This window comes from Penicillium maclennaniae (genome assembly GCF_028827695.1).
Source record: "Penicillium maclennaniae strain IBT 15551 chromosome Unknown utg000008l:1.0-3552695.0:1.0-3555053.0, whole genome shotgun sequence".
NCBI classification, from domain to species: domain Eukaryota; kingdom Fungi; phylum Ascomycota; class Eurotiomycetes; order Eurotiales; family Aspergillaceae; genus Penicillium; species Penicillium maclennaniae.
In genome coordinates, this window is record NW_026623220.1 from 2789516 (window position 1) to 2809083 (window position 19568).

At 51.1% G+C, this 19568-nt stretch overlaps 8 protein-coding genes across 8 annotated transcripts; 3 read left to right on the forward strand and 5 right to left on the reverse strand.

Annotated features, from left to right (window-relative positions):
• Nucleotides 1-3715: 3715 nt before the first annotated feature.
• N7477_010005 (CDP-diacylglycerol-serine O-phosphatidyltransferase) lies at nucleotides 3716-4728 on the reverse strand (the record flags this gene model as incomplete). Its single annotated transcript, XM_056971666.1, has 4 exons — nucleotides 3716-4084; nucleotides 4146-4327; nucleotides 4454-4612; nucleotides 4662-4728. The coding sequence occupies 4 exons, from the start codon at nucleotides 4726-4728 to the stop codon at nucleotides 3716-3718; spliced, it is 777 nt and encodes a 258-aa protein (XP_056818645.1).
• A 409-nt stretch (nucleotides 4729-5137) lies between these two features.
• Nucleotides 5138-6024, reverse strand: N7477_010006 (H/ACA ribonucleoprotein complex subunit GAR1/NAF1; the record flags this gene model as incomplete). Its single annotated transcript, XM_056971667.1, has 5 exons — nucleotides 5138-5420; nucleotides 5477-5622; nucleotides 5692-5792; nucleotides 5847-5894; nucleotides 5961-6024. The coding sequence occupies 5 exons, from the start codon at nucleotides 6022-6024 to the stop codon at nucleotides 5138-5140; spliced, it is 642 nt and encodes a 213-aa protein (XP_056818646.1).
• Nucleotides 6025-6248: 224 nt separating this feature from the next.
• Nucleotides 6249-8778, forward strand: N7477_010007 (threonine--tRNA ligase THS1; the record flags this gene model as incomplete). Its single annotated transcript, XM_056971668.1, has 5 exons — nucleotides 6249-6802; nucleotides 6855-6984; nucleotides 7040-7750; nucleotides 7803-8540; nucleotides 8590-8778. The coding sequence occupies 5 exons, from the start codon at nucleotides 6249-6251 to the stop codon at nucleotides 8776-8778; spliced, it is 2322 nt and encodes a 773-aa protein (XP_056818647.1).
• A 1428-nt stretch (nucleotides 8779-10206) lies between these two features.
• mpkA (mitogen-activated serine/threonine-protein kinase SLT2) lies at nucleotides 10207-11725 on the forward strand (the record flags this gene model as incomplete). Its single annotated transcript, XM_056971669.1, has 6 exons — nucleotides 10207-10319; nucleotides 10392-10524; nucleotides 10599-10665; nucleotides 10718-11032; nucleotides 11087-11221; nucleotides 11247-11725. The coding sequence occupies 6 exons, from the start codon at nucleotides 10207-10209 to the stop codon at nucleotides 11723-11725; spliced, it is 1242 nt and encodes a 413-aa protein (XP_056818648.1).
• A 530-nt stretch (nucleotides 11726-12255) lies between these two features.
• N7477_010009 (uncharacterized protein) lies at nucleotides 12256-14342 on the reverse strand (the record flags this gene model as incomplete). The annotated part of the gene is made up of 3 exons (XM_056971670.1): nucleotides 12256-13062; nucleotides 13614-14079; nucleotides 14188-14342. 3 exons carry the CDS (start codon nucleotides 14340-14342, stop codon nucleotides 12256-12258), a joined length of 1428 nt encoding a protein of 475 aa, XP_056818649.1.
• Nucleotides 14343-14873: 531 nt separating this feature from the next.
• On the reverse strand, nucleotides 14874-16117 carry N7477_010010 (metal homeostatis BSD2 family protein; the record flags this gene model as incomplete). Its single annotated transcript, XM_056971671.1, has 5 exons — nucleotides 14874-15094; nucleotides 15174-15450; nucleotides 15519-15554; nucleotides 15611-16006; nucleotides 16094-16117. 5 exons carry the CDS (start codon nucleotides 16115-16117, stop codon nucleotides 14874-14876), a joined length of 954 nt encoding a protein of 317 aa, XP_056818650.1.
• A 242-nt stretch (nucleotides 16118-16359) lies between these two features.
• N7477_010011 (ubiquinol-cytochrome c reductase complex assembly factor 2) lies at nucleotides 16360-16837 on the forward strand (the record flags this gene model as incomplete). The annotated part of the gene is made up of 2 exons (XM_056971672.1): nucleotides 16360-16371; nucleotides 16454-16837. 2 exons carry the CDS (start codon nucleotides 16360-16362, stop codon nucleotides 16835-16837), a joined length of 396 nt encoding a protein of 131 aa, XP_056818651.1.
• A 298-nt stretch (nucleotides 16838-17135) lies between these two features.
• On the reverse strand, nucleotides 17136-18813 carry N7477_010012 (3-oxoacid CoA-transferase; the record flags this gene model as incomplete). Its single annotated transcript, XM_056971673.1, has 3 exons — nucleotides 17136-17449; nucleotides 17512-18691; nucleotides 18751-18813. The coding sequence occupies 3 exons, from the start codon at nucleotides 18811-18813 to the stop codon at nucleotides 17136-17138; spliced, it is 1557 nt and encodes a 518-aa protein (XP_056818652.1).
• Nucleotides 18814-19568: the final 755 nt, after the last annotated feature.

A 19568-nucleotide genomic window follows, 5' to 3' on the forward strand; every position in this document is an offset into this window, starting at 1 on the left:
TGTGGCGCTAGCGGGAATTTCCATCGTCATGTCTGTTGCATCATTCACGTGCCTGGGAGGAAAATCCCCTTCGTAGGAAGAGATCTAAGCATTTCTAGCAATGACGGAATACATTATGAAGAGGGATGTTGATCTCGCGATGAAGAGAATCAGTTAGATAATACCTCGACCTCCTTTCTGATATATAACTTGCAGATAGTTGAGTGACTATCAATTATAATTTGGCGTCAAAAATTCTGTTACTAAGGTGTAGGAGATTGACAACGTACGTTATATTTATCCGAGTCTATTCAAAAGGCGAGGTCAATGGAAGACTGGCAATACAGACAGCTTGATATAGGAGGCATGGATCGCTACTTCGCAGCCATCTCAGTACATTTCATGTCTTGGGGGAAAAAAAAACGCACAGCTTGCAAACTAGTCTAGGAAAGTACTTAGTGTGAGAGAAGTGCAGAAAAGAGAGAGAAAGGGTGTGTCCCCAACATGCCCATGTCTAAAACAGAACTATACGACGAGCCTTGAAAACATGGCAACTCAACAAGATACGATACAAGAGACTATAGAAATCTGATCGAGCGAAATGCTTTCAAGGACAGCAGGTTGGGGTGGCCTATTCTACGTACTTGTAGGCAATGCAATACTTCAGGAGGCCGATTAAGGAGGCATATGCTTGATTCTTGGATGGTGGTTGGACTGCGATTTCTCGAAAGCTACTACCCTCTGTCTTGTTCGCAGAAAGATGTAAAGGAGCAAAACACATCAAAATTGAACTTTCTCCATATTAGGAAATCTTCTTCTGCTCAGCCGGTAAGATTGAGTCTTTTTTCCCGGGTTGCAGATCAGGTCATGGTGTGATTGAACGGGATGTTACCTGTAGGACATGCCTGAGAGTGCGCTATTTTCTCCAGATACCCTGATGTAGACCGCTACTTGGAAAAGGCGTGAAAATTTTCAAGTTGAATACCGGTGGCTGACTCGGCTTATCCACATGGTGTGGCCGAGGGATCCGCATTACAGCCGCCCTGAAGAAGTGTTTCTGTCACAAATCGAAACGGAAATGATCATCATACGAGCTGAGATCGCTCTTGTCAGTGACATCGATGCTCGACTGTATGCAAGATGATGCCTTTAGATCTCGATTAGATTAGATTGACTTTCGAGCCACGGGTTGTGTACTTACAGGTCTCTAGATTACGTTCTCCATGAAAAGACTGGTCTTACTGAGTATCTGTATTGAAATACAGTTCATGAACACCTCGGACTCTGATCGACATCGCTTGTTCCAGAAAAGAAAACATGTGGGTCGTTACTAGCGGATCCGTATGATTTTCCAGATTGGCAACGATTCGCAGTGGCTTGCGGACCTAGAATCGATCGATTAGGTTGAAGTTTCCGCCGCGATCAGACAAATCGGCGAAAGAGCTAGTAAAAAGCCACCTTGGGTGTCACTTAAATGCTCTTGGACCGAGTGGTTGACCGCAACAAACTCCAGTCCTCGATTTCCATACCGCTTCCCCTCGCATGAGCACTGTGTCAAAACATAAACATTACTGTTGAATATTAACATGTTGTGCATAATGACGTGATCAGAAAAGATCATGTTATGATAATGGATTGATGTTTGTTGCTTTCCAGGGTAAGGTTTCGTTTGCCAATAGGTCTGTTACTAAGAGAGCTCTTGACCCTCGGCGCTCTTACAATCCACCTTATGAACCTAGCCCTATGCTCTCAAAATTGTCCGGTACCACTCTTACAAACTACAATGAAGCCCCTATAGCACCTTAGAATTTGTAGAAGTGTTTGATGGATCCTATCCCCACTCAGACTACCACGTCGGGATTCAAGATACCTGTGTTAGGACATAAGGTAAGTTTGACGCCCGCTGTTAGACAAAAAACTTATTCTTTTAAAACATACTCCTGAAATAAGAGGGAAAAAAAGAAATAGCGTTAGTAATGAAGGCATACACGCTTATGAAGTGTGCCTTTCCATACCTTAGAGCAAAACAGATGGACTGGCCAGCTTTTCAGAATGGGTGTTCAAGCTGATGCATAGTATGAAAACGAGAAGCAATGCGGATCTGCAATTCAAAATTCTGCTTTGAATCGCTCAGATATTCTTTTGGCAGCACAGAAATCCTGCCATAGCTTGCCGGCAAATGTGCTGAAGATGAGGCCGCTAAGAGGTCAATGCAGGAAAGCCTGATGAACGCCGAGAGCGTTGACTTCGATCTGTGATTTACACTTTACCTCTTGGACAAAGCCGCTCGTCAGGCTTAGCCTTGACGATATTTTTTATCCTCGATCCCTAGATTGGAAAGAAGGCTATCTGGGCGCTTGGCGTGCACTTGTGGACGTACAAGCAGCTGGCTAAGCTCGTTCATAATTGGTATCTCCAACTTCGGCATTTATCACTCTTCCAGAGTGATAAAATCACATCCAAATTGTGGCGGGGGCCGCGTCGAAGTAGGCCAAGATGAGCTGCACGTCTGCCTTCGGCGGGCCAACCCTTTAAAGTGGTTGCGCAAGGGAGACGCGCTTGTCCAGGCCTGATTGTCCGAGTAGCTCACATCGATGAGCCTGTCCTTCAAAGCGTGAGGGAGAAGTACGAGAAGAGTCTGGCGCAAACTATCGTTTCACAGGGGCTTTCGAATGGTGAGATCAAGCCAGCTTTTTGCTGACCGACACAGTCTACTTAACTCATGCATCTATTTCGGGCTTGTTGGATTCTTCCAACACTTCAATAACCCTCACTGGGGAACTCTGATCTGGATATCATCCCATTTAATCTGGCAGCTCTTTAGTCCACATACCTCGTTCGTCCAACATCGCTTCTTGCGCAAGTATTTCTTTCAATCTGTCTTATTCCTAGAAGTAAATTCAAATGAACAGTCTATGTATGCCTTGTAGCAGAAAGGTCCACGCCGGACCTAAACAGGTCCCAACACACCTCCCATTATGTTTTTGATGGTTTACCGAAGACCTGTTTTCCACCAGCTTTTTCTGAGTGATGGGCTTACTATTATCACCGCTGTCTCTGATTAGATAGAATTTTCGTAGCTCTCCATGCTTACTTTGTATGGTGAGTCGTTCTTTCGACCAACTTTGCCTTCCGGCTTCTTTTGATGAATCGCAGCTCTAATTTTATCCTTCTTGATTTATTTATCGATGCTTGAGGCCGAAGTGGCTCCCGCTATGTTGGTTAAGGCTTACAGTGACCTGCTGGAGCTTACGAAGGCGAGTGGGGTCCCCGGGTTACTATACGGCCAGTGTACCATCCGGGGCAGCCCGTCAGCATAATGAAATGTCTACGAAAGGGCGATACGACGCTTTTGTCACCACGCCGTTGGCCTCAAGTACCGCCTACACATGACTTACCTGCAGCACATCAGATTACACACTCTGTTCTCCTCGGACACCAACATTCTTATTTTTCCCACTCACTATGACCTGCAAGACACCCCTTTCCGAATAGGGATTCCGGTTGTTATACTGGACATCTATCCATTTCGTGTCATGAAAGGACTATGCAACGGGCTTGTATCGTCTATGAAACCACGACACATGTGAATCATTCTCAATCAAGTATATTGAGATTGTGTCCAGGTCTTCTTATGCACAGCAACACTGCTCACTAATTTCCAAGGCCACCTATCCAAAATCAAGCATTGGTAAATTTTCCCCAAGTATACTACATGACCAGATTCGATCACGGCTCACGGCTTCGGGATGTGAATGGTCTTGCTAACCATCAGACAACCATGCAGAGCGAACATGAGCACAACCGGGTGAAACTCAAAGATTGTACCCTCTGCAACGAGGCCGAGAGGAATGTTCTCGTGGGTCCAGCTCTGGGAGACCCAGTAGGCCATGAGAGAGACGATTGCCAATGTAGTGGGAATGGGCGTGCCTTCAAAGTATTTCGACTTGCCGGTCTTGTCCTTAGGCAACACAGCCACCGTCACGTTGAACCGAGCCAGGCGGGTCAAACCGCAGAGGACAAAGAAAGTGAGGAACAGGTGGTCGAGAGATGTGCGAATACCAAGCGCGAAAGCTGCCGCGGCAGGGGCGAGGCCGAAGGAGATCTATCAACACACGAGAGGTTTAGGAGCTCGTTTCCTACACATTCTTCAAAAGCGAACATACCAAATCAGCGAGCGAGTCGAGCTCCTGACCCATCAGGGAGGACTTCTTGCGCCAGCGCGCAATTTTTCCGTCCATGAAGTCGAAGAATAGGCCGAAAGGCATGAAACCGAGGGCAGCCCAGATGGCACTGTATTCAGTGGGCTCACCGAGACAATAGCGCATAGACGAGAAAACGGACATGACTATTCGGCGGTTAGCGGCAAATCGGCGATTCGTGAGGTATGAGCTTGCCTCCGCAGAAACCTAATAAGATCCATATTAGCAGTGAGAACCGAAGATGCACGATGTCAAGTACAGGAGCTCCATACCATTAAGTTCAGTGACTAGATCGGCAAGATGGAGAGCTCTGGTAGCAGCGTTAGCAGAGGACCCTGCGATGCAGGCAGCAACCTGAATTCCAGATACTGACTTGATCAAGCTAAAGTGGCCATGTTCAGACGAGAGTAGCATCTTCTGCTTTTCCTGGCCTATGACTCGTGAGCATCCATTCGCAGAGCTGCAGATTAATGGACTGACCTCCGTCACCTGCAGACGGGGCATTGTTAGAACTGCTCGACGCCATAGTCGAAGTTCTGCGAGACATGAGGTCAAGTAATGTGATCAAATAGGGAAAAATGTGTCGTGGGGTTTCTGAGGGGGTGGAGGGAGGAATCCTGCTTCGTGTTGACGGACGCACAGATTCGCTGAGCGGTCAAACGTCATTCCCGAATTCCTGGGGCGGTGCACATGCAAACTGTGCCACACTCCAGCCACTCGAGGAAAAAAGTTACGAATCGGGAAATATGTACTCTCGACCTTTTAAAGATCTAGTCATTGATAATGAAATGAACAAAAACAAATTTTTTGACTGGATATATTCTACAGTCTCTGCAATCCTGTAGGCAGAGAAGCAGCAATTGTGTCAGGATGCACAAGAAGAAAGGAAATATTCCTGCAAAAAGCTCCCGAATCCCCCAAACGCCATAAATAGACATCAACGGTCAAGTTTTGCTTCACCCACGACCACGGAAGCCACCACCACGGCCACCGCGGCCACCGAAGCCACCTCCGCCACCGCGAGAGAAGCCGCCGCCACCACCGCGAGAGAAACCACCGGAGCCGCCACGACCGCCGAAGCCACCACGACCGCGAGGAGCACCACCACGGCCACCGAAGCCACCACCACCACGTCCACCGAAACCGCCACGGCCACGGGGAGCACCACCGCGGCCACCACGGGCACCACCAGCGCGCTTGGGCTTAGCACCCTCAGGGGCCTTAGGCTTGGGGAGGAATCTGTTTCAACAGTCAGCTATGATCGCAGATTAAGGGGGGCCAATGGCAACACATACTTCTCGAGAGGAAGCAGCTTGTCGCCGCCGATGAAGACCTTGTCACCAGTCTTGAAGGAAGTAGCGACAATACCCTCCTGGGGCTTCACGGTGAAGTACACCTGGTTGATGGGACCGAGGACCTCGTCGACCTTACCGATAGGAGTCTATTGCGCAACAGTTAGATCCACGTCTCGCGACTCAGTCAGTGTAGGTTAATTTTAGCGACGACGTACCTTGTTCTCCAGGTAAATCGGGGCGTTGAAGTAGGGGATCTTGGGGTTGATCGACTCGCAGACCATCTCGCCCTCGCAAGCGTGCATGACAGTTCCCATCTCTAACCAAATTATCAGTCTCGAGTCCATACAATATGAATATCAACTGTCATTACCGAAAACTTGCGCGGGGGGTCCGAAAGACTGCTGGTAGCCTCCGCGGCCTGGATCAAAAAAATTTCGTTAGCTCCGAGTCCGATCGTCAAACGTCGCGGAGGCAGAATGCTCACCACCACGGCTGCTGAAGCCGCCCCGGTTCGCACCGGTGGCATTGCCACGTCCACGGAAAGACATGTTGATGTGTTGAGGGATTGAGGGTGATGGGCGAAGAAGTTTTCGGATGGTGGAAACTTCATGCGGTAAAGCGTCGCTAGCCAGGGCAGTTTTGTCACATGACTCACCGCCCGGTCCCTCACGAAAAGAGTCATTTTCCCTGCACGAGGAGTCATAGTTTGTTTTAAAAGACCCCTCACCTTTCGTTGCCGGTCAATTTCTCTTTCACTTTGAGAAATTTTCACATGGCTTCTGACGCCCCCGAGGATTTGCCCGTCCGGCCTGCCGACGAGGCTCAGGGCACTTCTCAGCCTGCCGCTGCCCCGCCAAAAGACGCCAAAGCGAAGAGCGCCCCTCCTGCCGATAACCTCCCCCAGTGGCTGATTGAGCGTAACGAGCTCTTCGAGCAGCTTTGGCAAGAACATCTTGAGGAGACCAAGAACCGCCCTCACCCCGAAATCAATGTTACCCTCGACATTGGCGACGGCAACCCCACCTCCGTCCCCGCGAAGGCATATGAAACCACCCCCGGATCTTTCTTGCGCGATGTTCCCAAGGATGTGAGCGCCAATGTGGTTATCGCGAAGGTGAATGGCGAACTCTGGGATTTGAACCGCCCTCTGGAAGGTGACTGTAAGGTTCTTTTGGTACCTTTCAGCAACCCGGAGGCCCGTGAGGTGTTCTGGCACTCCAGTGCCCACACTCTCGGCGAGGCTTGCGAGTGCGAATTCGGCTGCCTCTTGTCCCATGGCCCCCCTACTCCCCAGGGTTTCTTCTACGACATGGCCATGCCTGATGGGTATGTAAACAATGCGCATACCGGGATGTTGGGTGGTGCTAATAATGAATAGACGTGTCGTCCGCGAGGCCGACTGGAAGCCTCTTGATACCCGTGCCGGAAAGATTTTTAAGGAAAAGCAAAGCTTCGACCGTTTGGAGGTGTCCAAGGAGAATTTGAAGAAAATGTTCTCTTACAGCAAGGTATATCATTCTAGATCCGTCATATATTCTGTTCTTTATCCTAATCTTCAATCAGTACAAACTCCACTACATCGATAAGCTGGTCACCGGCGAGTCATCTACAGTATACCGCTGCGGTACACTGGTTGATCTGTGCCGTGGTCCACACATCCAGAACACTGGCAAGATCAAGACCTTCAAGATCATGCAGAACTCCTCTGCCTACTTCCTCGGTGACCAGACCAACGACTCCTTGCAACGTATCCGCGGTGTCGCATTTCCGGACAAGAAACAGATGGCCGAGCATCTCCGATTCTTAGAAGAGGCCGAAAAGCGCAATCACCTGCGCCTGGGTAAAGAGCAGGAGCTGTTCTTCTTCGATGAGGTTTCCCCTGGTTGCCCCTTCTTGCTTCCCGCCGGAACCAAGATCTTCAACGCTCTGCAGTCTCTTCTTCGCACCGAGTACCGCAAGCGCGGATACCAAGAGGTCCAGACCCCCAACATGTATGACGTTGGTCTTTGGAAGCAATCCGGTCACTGGGCTCATTACAAGGATGATATGTTCAAGTTGGATGTTGAGAAGCGTGAATGGGCTCTCAAGCCTATGAACTGCCCGGCACATTTCGTCCTGTTCGGTCACCGCGAGCGTAGTTACCGCGAATTGCCCATGCGCATTGCAGACTTTGGTGTTCTGCACCGTAACGAGGCCTCGGGTGCTCTCAGCGGTCTGACCCGTGTACGCAAGTTCCAGCAGGATGATACGCACATTTTTTGCACTCAGGACCAAGTATGTTCAACCGGAGTATCACTTTGACGCATTGGCTAATTCATCTTCATAGATCATGTCCGAGATTGAAGGCCTCTTCGACTTCCTGAAGTGTATCTACGGTTTATTCGGCTTCGATTTCAAACTCAAGCTCAGTACCAGACCAGAAAAGTATTTGGGGGCCCTAGAGACCTGGAACGAAGCTGAAGACCAGCTGAAGAGGGCCATGACCAAATTTAAGGGCGATGACTGGACCATTGACGAGGGCGATGGTGCCTTCTACGGACCCAAGATCGATATCACCATTGCTGACGCTCTCAAGCGTGAATTCCAGTGTGCGACAATCCAGCTTGACTATTCAGCCCCGATTCGATTCGATTTGCAGTACATGGATAACCAGTCCGCCGCGAAGACCGAGAAGACCGAGAAGACCGAGAAGACCGAGAAGACCGAGAAGACCGAGAAGACCGAGAAGACCGAGAAGACCGAGAAGACCGAGAAGACTGAGAAGACCAAAAAGACCGAAAAGACCGAGAAGTCTAAGGAGACCGAGCAGAAGGAGGTCAAGCCCACCGAACCTGGCCCTGGCCGTGCTCGCCCCGTTGTCATTCACCGTGCCATTATCGGCTCCTTCGAGCGTTTCCTTGGCATCCTGATCGAACACTTCGGTGGCAAGTGGCCCTTCTGGATCAGCCCCCGCCAGATTCTGATCGTTCCCGTCATGCCGGCTGTCAACGATTACGTTGAGGAATTGCAGCAGATCCTCCAGGGGGATAAGCTGAACGTCGATATCGATATCAGCGGTAATACAGTACGTCTCTCTTAACCTAACACCTCGTGGCTCAACTAACAAACAACAGATGGCAAAGAAAATTCGGACCGGTCAAATTAACCAGTACAATTTCATTTTCGTGGTGGGAGCATCAGAGAAGGAGTCTCGCACTGTGAATATCCGGAACCGCGATGACCCGGCGAGTCAGACCAAGGGAACGGAGGTTGCGCTACGACGAGGCACGAATGAAGCTCCGTGCTTTGCGCAAGGAGCGTAGGTTGGAGAACACTTTGTAGGGGAGAAATGTGTTATCGACTTACGAAAGTGAAATGAAGTACATGCGGATATTATTTTTTATTCTACTCAATGTATCCCATACATTAGTCATGTAGTCGAGTAAACAGGACCAACATTGAGCCGGTTGGAATGCGGTGCCCTCAAAGCGGAAACACCTTGGGTAGATATCGGCATCTTTCTACCTTCAAAGACGGGAGTGCCTATATCGAACTGAAGCCTATTTAGAGATTTCACTCTATCAAGAATAGACCCAGGCTGTGACTCATGATCTTTTCCATACTTTTGCCCTTTTAGTCCTGATCATCACCACAGCATTTAATTATGAAGGGACTGAACCATACTTCCCCTGCCTGCTCTCTGTGTCCAAAACCTTACATGCAGGTAATAATGGTCTAGCTTGCTCATCCTATCAGTCAGAAACTAGTTCACCTATTTTTCATGCCTTTTCGGTTCGTTCACATGAACTCCACCTATCCTATATTCCGCCATCTCCCTTCTTTAATTGACATCTTGTCTTTTTTATCATTGGATTTTTGACCATTCCAGCCCTCTCGGACTGCTTTTGAACTAAGAACGTCTGGTTCCGGCCATGGTAAAATGCTATCTACAAATTCCCGAGAAATCGGTATTTCCAAGGAGACTATCTTTCCGTCTTGGGCGGAGTGGTGCTTTGATCTTTTTTATTCGAGAGACTGGCTGGAGCCTGAAAGTATTATTGTGAAATGGATTTGAATGAGAGCTTCTTCTTCTTTGCGCATCTCTACGGCTCTACAGGAATTATGGTGCCCCTGGACGAGTCGCGGGCCAAGCTGAAGGCACTGCGTAAGGAGCGTCGTCTGGAAAATGCACAAGGGAAAGTCGAGGAACGGCCGAGATATGAACAGTGAAATGAAGCAAAAGTATCCTAGCGAGTGGGTGGAAGGATATAGGGAATAGGAGAATAGGAAATAAGAATATGAAAATATGCGAAAAGGCATCGAAGTAGGGCTGGATCGAAGATCAACACGAAACTCGGGCAGTGATCCGATCCACTTGAACGGTGTTTCCATGTTTCAGGTCTTTTGACAGCGAGTCAGAGTTTCACAATTCGAGACGAGAATATCTCCATCACTATCTGAAAATAAGCAGCGAGAATAGAGAATAGGGATCTAGCGAACCTCCTTCTATTTTCTTTCCTTTAATAGAAAATCCTAGACTCTTACACACTGGCCGAGTCCATCGTGTCTTCATAAGAACCCGATCATCCGCGGGGACTGCGGGGCTCTGTTTCTCATCACACGTCGAGTCGAGACTTCCCCCTTTCACCTATCTCTGTTGCACTTTCTCTCGTTTCATTCCACTTGATCTTCTCACTCTTTTCCCTTCTCTCCTCTCCTCTGCCTTTCTCACCTCGGTGGACACCGGCGCCATGGCTGATTTGCAAGGTCGCAAGGTCTTCAAGGTCTTCAACCAGGACTTCATCGTGAATGAGAACTACAATGTCACCAAAGAGCTCGGCCAGGGTGCGTACGGCATCGTCTGGTAGGTCTCTTGATGCGCTCGTCGTGTCTTCCTCGTGGGCGCTTCGAACTGACTTGGTCGTTCCCCCTCCAGTGCCGCCACCAACATTCAGACCGGCGAGGGTGTCGCGGTGAAGAAGGTTACCAACGTCTTCAGCAAGAAGATTCTGGCCAAGCGCGCCTTGAGAGAGATCAAGCTACTCCAGCACTTCCGTGGACATCGCAATGTACATCGCTCCGTCCCCCACCTCGTGCTGCGTACTGCGTGCTGCGTGCTGCGTGCCCCGCTAACACGCGCCAGATTACTTGTCTTTACGATATGGACATCCCCCGCCCGGACAACTTCAACGAAACATATCTCTACGAGGGTACGCAACCACAACGGTCTGATACTTGTGAGCATTATCTAACATGCCACAGAATTGATGGAATGTGATCTCGCGGCCATTATCCGCTCCGGCCAGCCCTTGACCGACGCGCATTTCCAGTCTTTCATCTACCAGATCCTTTGTGGTCTTAAGTACATCCACTCCGCCAACGTTCTGCACCGAGATCTGAAGCCCGGAAACTTGCTTGTCAATGCCGACTGTGAGCTTAAGATCTGTGACTTCGGTCTCGCTCGTGGTTTCTCAATCGACCCGGAGGAGAACGCCGGTTACATGACAGAGTATGTCGCGACAAGATGGTACCGTGCGCCGGAGATCATGTTGAGCTTCCAGAGCTACACCAAAGCTAGTATGTGACCTTCTTCGATCATTTTTATTGTTAAAAATCTAACTTTATCCACAGTTGACGTGTGGTCTGTTGGCTGCATTCTCGCCGAGCTTCTTGGTGGACGTCCCTTCTTCAAGGGACGTGACTACGTGGACCAGTTGAACCAGATCCTTCACTTCCTGGGAACACCCAACGAAGAGACTCTGTCTCGTATTGGATCCCCCCCGCGCACAAGAATACGTGCGCAACCTGCCCTTCATGCCCAAGATTCCCTTCCAGCGTCTATTCCCGCAAGCCAATCCCGACGCGCTGGACCTTTTGGACCGGATGCTGGCATTCGATCCGTCGCAGCGTATCTCTGTTGAGCAGGCACTGGAGCACCCCTACCTGCACATTTGGCACGATGCTTCGGATGAGCCCACGTGCCCAACTACCTTCGACTTCCACTTCGAGGTCGTTGACGACGTCCCCGAGATGCGCAAGATGATCCTGGACGAGGTCATTCGCTTCCGCTCCTCCGTCCGCCAGCAGTCCCAGGCTCACGCCGCCCAGCAGCAGCAGATGGCCCAGCAGACCAACGTCCCCATCCCCGAGAACCAGCAGGGCGGCTGGAAGACCGAAGAGCCCAAGCCTCAGGAGGCGGCCGCCGACGGCGGGCACCCGAATGACCTGGAGTCATCGTTGCAGCGCGGCATGGACTCTGTGCATCGTTAATTGCCTGTTTATTTTTAATTTTTTTTGAAATTCTACAATTTTGGTTGTCTGTGTCTGCGTCTGCTTCGGCTGGTTCATCAGCAAACTCGGTTTTCGCCTGCATGACGATATAATGAATTAGCAAAGAGATACCTCCGAGAGAAAGGCTGGAACGATTGCATGTTCTTTATCTCTTTATCTTCCTCCCTTCACGCCATGCCTTGTTTCTGCGCTGTTTCTTTCTTGGTTACGAGAATGAGGATTTGAATGCCCGGGTGTGTTTTACGCTTTGATTTGACTCCTTGCACGCCCTGATGATTACTTCGGATCAGGAATCGGGATCAGGATCAGATAGATAGATCGTTGTAGCCAGATCCAAGGCTGATCAAAAATGAGATTCGTATAAAGCTGAAACCATCGCTCGAATGTAATGGATCGACATTTTTGACCCATTGCTTGAATTCGTTAGACTCCTCCCTATGCTAAACAGATCAAAGGCACATTCGCTCGGATGCCATCCGGCTAATTCCAATACAAGAAAAGGCAATAGATCAATGGTAGTACCCACGCCACCAAACAGCCATACAAGCCGCGACTACAAGATCCAACATCTTGATCCCCTCGTCTTCGACAATCAACTTTCCCAGCTTCGCGCTCTTGCCGCGCATTCCACCGCCCGCTAGCTCTCGCGCAAGTGATAGATCGAGTCTATCTTCGTCTGAATCCGCTCCACCACTACTCGTACTCTCACTGCGCCGGTGATGCTGGAATTGAGTCTGGCGCGCGAAGCGCTGGGCTGGGAGAGACGTCCGCCGCAGGATATGTGCCGGACTCATGGGTTGACGAGAATTTTCAGGAACGACGGCATTAGGACCCGACTGTGCACGTGGTCGAGAGTAGGTATTTGGGTTCAGGAGGGCGGAGAAGGAATTGCGTTTGGAAGTAGCCAGATTCGGGTGCGTTGGTGAGTCTGGAGATGGGGGAAGATTGTGAGTCGGACTTTGGAGGGAGTGCCCGTGTGTGCGAATTGATGTATGATAGTGCAAATTTGCTGCTTGGAATGGAGTGTTGAAGCGAATTTCGGCGACTGTCACAGCGGGATTGGGGTTCTCGCCTTCGCTTATAGGGGCATGACCTGGTCCGGAGATCATATGTTTACATTTGAGACTGCGGCCGTTGACGCTGCTGGAGAATGTGCAGGTGCCATTCCAGGGTGATTTGAAGACGTAATAGCCGCTCTTAAGGTCTGAAGGGTGACGAGTGCCGTTTGAGTCGTCGAATGGTTTGGAGACGCAGACTTGGCGGTGGAATTTCCGCGGGCCCAGTTGCTTTTCACTTATTTGCTCGACTGGGAGGGGCTGCGGCATGGCAGTTTCAGCGGTGCGTATCAAGCCTGGCGGCAGATTGGCAGCCAGGCTTGCGAGTGAGAGGGGTTCATCGGACCCGGTAAATCGATTATATCCTGGTGTAGCTATCTCAATATCAATAGTATTGCGGTCTCAGGCTTGGTGCCGTAATCGTTGCAACATTCCATTGCGTCCCAGACGACGGATCACGTCGAATAAGTGTAATAGTGAAGCCCGGGTTGTTTGCAAGGCCGGGGGGGGCCTTTTCTTTGCCGATGAGGAGAGCCACCTGGGCTTCTATTTGCCGAGCGTGGACGTTCCTGTGACGTTGGGCGTGGCGGCAATGGCGGCCTGTTGGCATCAAGACTATGTCGGCCTGCGGATGAAACTTCATGTCTTTCCTTCCAAGCTTCAACTCCACGATTCCCGGTAAAAGCGGTCCATCGATTTGTCTTTCGAGGTTCAACTTCGCCTGCGGGGTGCTGATTCCATGGCTCTTCGGTGGGAGGCACAGGTGGCAGAGGCCTCCGCGGGAGAATGTTTGGGGTATTCGGACTCGGCACTACCGGTATAAGTCGATTTGTAGGATGTTGCTGCGCATTGGCAACAGATGTTCCAGTAAAGGACATGTACTCTGTAGAGACTTCAGGCGTGAGATTAGGTCGGCGCGGCAAGGGTGGCGGCGCTGCTGGAAGTTCTGCTAGAGCTTGAGGCACGCTATTCTGCTGCATCGGCCCTTCATTCTCCTGGTCTAGATCCTTGCCGCCCACTGGTTTCCTTCGGACTTTGTTCATACGAAGAAACTCGCGCTGCGAAGGATCATCTGCATCTGCGCCGGCAGCCTCCAAGGCCTCCCTCCGGCGCTGAGCCTCCTCCTCTCGCTCTTGCTCGACTTCCTGCAGTAGCGCATCGTCGTCAGGTGTCGCAACATGGAGATAGTATAGAGACGCGTTAATTGCCTCGGCGGAGACGCTAGATTTCGTCGGTGGCTTGAGAGGAGAGAGGAATATATCTGTCTCATGCGGGCATCTATCAATAATGGGCTTATCATGACGACATCAGGTGCCAAAAGCTCTCGCATGAAGAACCAGAAGAAACGATGTGTGAATAAGAGTGCAGGATATGAGACAGGCGCACCTTGACTGCCGGGGACCCGGACGATGTATAGCACTAAAGGGTCGTGTTTCTCGTGGGTGGGATTGCGCGGATAGGCGGGGGGGGTTGGATGCGATGGCGGTGATGGACGAGAGCGATCGTGCCTCGACGGGGCCCTGGGTCGCAACGGTAGACATGGCGCGGCCGCAGTGCGCCGGCCCCGAGAAGTTCGAGTAAGGTCAAGGTCGAGGTGTTCCAAGGTTGAAAGGAGGAGTTCTTGGGAGGGTTGGAAAAGGGCAGTAAATACAGGCGGGTCCTTCAGTGGGCCCTCAGTGATCCATGACGATGGGGGGCCTTCAGCTTTAATTGCCCCCCCTGTGTTACCGAATAGCACGCTAGCTCCAGATTGACTGGCCAAAAATGAATTGAAGCAAGGGAAGTGCGACAGAGGACTGCCTGGAGGTGTGGCGCAGTACGCGGCCGGCGTGGGCAGGCTGCTGGATTACGTTGTTGGTCTGGATATACTTTTGGAAGCTTCCCTAGTTGGCGTAGTGAAGAGTCAACAATTGGTATCTCCCTAGCTAGCAGGCTATAAAACGAGAGAGAGAATGCAGATAAAGAAAAAGAAAAAGAGGTAAAAAGAGTGCTCCAGATGGGAATGTCCAGGAAAGAATAAATAAAACTCCGTCTGCCAACGCCGTGGTGATCCCAACCCTTTCCTAGCCCAATTAGACAACGGTCTCAGACCGCTCACCCTCTGCAATCACCGGCACGCCAAGGCCACGGTCGGGGCTCTGAAGCACCAGTTGCTCATGGCGCCGAGCTCGAAGGAAGTCGCTAACCGCGCGGATCAGAATGAACCAACCGACAATCATAAGGACGTAAGAAATCCATTCGCTGGTACTGATGGTCGACATGGCACCTCCGTCACTTCCTCCGTTCTCACCAACTGAGCTTGGATCGAAGCTGTGACTGTTGGGGTCGGGGGGGAGGCACGTATTGATCTCCCCCGCCGCCGGTGCCAGAACTTTCGCTGCCGCCCTTCATGTAGAAGCCATACTGAACGAGGGTGAGACCGAGGCCCGCTCGGCTGCCGTTCTTTGCGGCGTGGGTGGTGTGCAGAAGATATGTCAATAAAAAGCCGACCAGTTGGAAGGACATTGATATCATGGCATTCCACACAAATGAGAAGATAGACCCAACAGGCAAACCATCCACGTATACTTCGTCGGATCCGATTCCAGGCGCCACAATCGTGGTTTCCCAGTATGGGGGTGTGGCGTCGGCGGCCGCCTCTTCGTAAGACTAAACATTGAACCACAGATCAGTAACGGATTCAGAGCGCATATTTCCGTGTTCAAATTATCACTTACGGGAGGTAAATCCTCATTCTTCTCGCCTCGTTCTGGCTTGGCCGCTAGGTTGGCGAAGACGCCGTCATTAGAAGGAGCGACGGAGCGACTACCCCCTGATCCGGGGTGGCGAAGGTCGGCAACATAGTCTGTCGTCGTACGATCCCTGGAGCAGCTCGGGTCGGCTCTTGTGCATCGTTCCGCGATTCCGACGAGGAAGACATCGGGGTCTGTGTATGATCCGGCGGCGCCCATCCATCGGTATTGGCCCGCATCAACCGTTGCCTGTCGTCTGGCTCGCCGTCATCGTCAGAGCCGTCCTCATCTCCAAAGGCGTCAGCAAGCTCCTGGTCATCGTGGCGGAGTGGATCGTCATGCAATAGTCGTCTCGATGACGGCGAGGATGAACGAGAGCGGAATGAGGGCGGCGGAGAGGTCGGATTGAGATCGGATCGAGCAGGGTTCAACTGATAGGAGTGAGGGCCATCCTCTTCATCCTGGGCATTCACCTGGGTGGGGAATGTTAGTCGGGAAAGAGTCGTGATAACGGGGCGCTTGCGACTGGGGCAATAGGATCAGCGGAGGGGAAGACAAACCCGTTGATAGCGCTGCGAGCTCATGACGAGCTGAGCGGAAGGCCCGGGAAAGGAAGCAGTATAAATGAGGGAAACAAAGTGAAATAGGAAAAAGAGAAAGGATAGTCGAGACTCAAGGATGGTTGGAAACGGGCGAAGGCAACAGGGAGTTGCGGGTGCCTGAGGCAGAGAATGACTTTCCCGGCTGACAATCCGACCTTCGACGTTTCTGGATTCTGGTCATCGCTTCTTTAGCTGCCTGCTCTTACAATTTTGCCACCTGCAACATGTCGAAGCCGGTATGTCTATTCGGGCTATTCATCACCTCCGAGCATAATCCAGCATTATCTGTTATGCCATATTAATTCTAACAAATCACAGTCCCTCAACCCGAGTTCCGTCCAAACTCGCCTCTCGCATATCCTCAAACACTGGCCTTCTGACGCCGTGCGTCCAGCCTCCGTTTCAGTGCAAAATTACCTCCAGTCCCGCATTGCACTCCCCAAAAATGAGCCAACATCGTCTTCCACGCCGACTTCGACGCCAGCACCGAAAGCAGAGATCTCTGAGTCCTCAGTAAATGCGCTCTCCGCTCTTCTAGAGAACCGTTTCGCGCGTGCATACCCGATCTCCGAGAAAATCCGATACCCAGCCAGCGACCCGGAATACTTCGATAACCTTATTCGCGAGTTTGAGGAGGCGCCGAATCGCGATTGGTTTGGTCGGGTAAAGAAGAGACTCGGCGGTATCCTGCGCTTGCAGTGATACTGCAATATCGCGTTAGGTATAAATGGGTTTGAGGGTTTCGAGGTGTTTTTGGGGGTCCATGGGAGCTTTGGGTCTACATGGCTTGTACAATATAAAACTCTTTCTATGCTGCATCACTACTCAGGTGTACAAAATGTCTGATCATACGGAATAATTCAGTGTCTTGGAGACATGATATCTTTGTTCCATTCCGCCGGTTGGAAATGACTCCGAAAGCTCAAAATTCCCTATGTACAATGCCAATCTCGGTATGCTTTCGCAAGTCATCAAACAGATAGTATTATTGAAATGCAATTTACAGCATGGGCTTCAGATCGTCGGCGACCTTGAACGGTGCCTCGGTCTTGGCCTTGACTTCCTCGACGGTGACACCGTCGGCGATCTCAACCAGGGTGAGACCGTCGGTGAAGTCCACGTCGAAGACGCAGAGGTCAGTAATAATGCGGCTGACGCAGGCCGGGCCGGTCAGCGGGAACTCGCACTGCTTGACAATTTTCGGATTGCCCTTCTTATCAGTGTGCTCCATGGTCACGACGACCTTCGTGGCCGACGGGTTTGAAACCAGATCCATGGCACCGCCGAAGCCCTTGATTTTACCGGGGAGCATCCCTGTAGACTCAAATTAGCAAAAAAAAAAATGATACTGAAGGGAAAGGGACGATGTCACGTACAGTTGGCCAGGTCACCCTTGGCGCTGACCTGCATGGCACCCAGGATAGTCAGGTCGATACGTCCAGAACGGATCATGCCGAAAGACTCGTCGCTACCGAAGCATGAAGCACCGGGGTTGAGAGTGACAGTCTCCTTGCCCGCGTTGATCAGATCGGGATCCTCCTCGCCCTTCTTGGGATAGGGACCAAGACCAAGAATTCCGTTCTCAGACTGAAGAGTAACCTCGACAGAAGGGTCAACGAAGTTAGGAGCCAGCATGGGCATACCAATGCCCAAGTTGGCGTACATGCCGTTCTTGAACTCCTTAGCAGCACGGCGGACAATACGCTCACGCTTGTTGGCAGTCTCGCCCTGACCCAAAGCAGAGGTGTCGGCACCTTCCTCCTTGGCGAAGGTATACTTCTCAATTTTCTTCTCGGTGGTGCTCTGAATCACGCGCTTGACGTAGATACCGGGTAGGTGGATAGCAGCCGGTTCGATCTCCCCGGGCTCAACGATGTGTTCAGCCTCGACAATGGTCATCTTGGCATTGCGGCCCATGGCGCCGTTGAAGTTAGCCGCAGCATAGCGGAACTGGCAGTTACCCAGCTTATCAGCCTTCCAGGCCTTGACAAAGGCATAGTCACCCTTGATAGCCTCCTCCATGACATAGCTCTTGCCATCGAAGACCTTGGTGTCGCGAGGTTGGCTGTAAAGCGCGACAGTACCGTCGCTGTTGTGACGCAGAGGGAGGTCGCCAGTCTGTACAACGGTACCAAAGGCCGCAGGGGTGTAGAATGCGGGGACACCGGCACCACCAGAGCGGCAACGCTCAGCGAGTGTTCCTTGGGGAGTCAGCTCAAGCTCAATCTCGCCAGTAAGGTACATGCGCTCGAAAGTCTTGTTCTCGCCCACGTAACTAGCGATCATCTTTGTGATCTGCTTGGACTGCAGGAGCAAACCGAGACCGGAGCCGTCCACGCCGGCATTGTTGCTGACCACTGTCAATCCTTGGATGGATGAGTTAGCTCGCACGGCATTGATCAGAGTATCTGGCACGCCAGAGAGTCCGAATCCACCAGCAAGCAGAGTCGAGTTCGACTTCATGTCCTTGATGGCCTCCTCGGCCGACGCAAAGACCTTGTTGATCGCGGCGCGTCGCACGGAGCTTGAGAAATTGCGCGCCAGAAAGCGCTGGTGCTATAGCGAGCGTTTCAGATTAGCATTGAGTTACTTTCCAGTATAGTGGAAGCTCACACCTTGGCCGGATCAGCAGAGAACTGCCGCGCGATGCGCAAACATGTTGCCACTTGAGAAGGCATGATCGCGAATTGAAGATAAGTTGCTGTTAGAAGGATGACGAGGAATATCAGGTCCACCTAATAGTCAAAAGCGCAACATGAGCGCAGGAAGTGGTGTGCGAGGCCTTTTATGGTGCGGAGGCGGCGGCAAGATCGCGCGGAACAAAGTAGGCTTACCCGCACCGCACCCGATGGTATCTGAGCCGATCGGTTAGACTTCGGTTGCTGGATTTAATTCGACTCTGCTGGTTCCTAGGATTCAAAGGCTATATATTCAATACTGTAGGTGCTATTATTTTTCTGTAGACTCCAATAGATCTGTTATACATCCATTAGGTGTTCAAAGCCTCCTGCGATCCCGCTGCGGGGAAGATTCCGGGGAAGAGAGGGTCGCTGACTTATCATCGTCGCCGGCTATATCCTCTTCCGATGGCCACTTCGGAACGTCTTTGTAGATCTTACAAGCCCTTCAAGTGTAAGTTTCAACTTGGGTTTCCCATCTCATGTTACTGTGCGCTTTCCATCAATTAATAAATTGACGTAATACGACATGGAAAGCCAGCTTCAGTAGTTCTTGTTGGCGGCGATCTTCGGCGTTCTTACTGTTAACGGCTTGTTGGGGCCCACTTCCACGCCTCAATTCTTGAATCAGAATCCCATCAATGGTTGCCGGGCCTCACTGCTTCGTTTTTACCTCCATTGAATCTGCCAGCAATTGACCGCAGGGTTCGAGGGAAATCATGAAGTAAGATTATGTGCCTGCTCTAGGATTATAA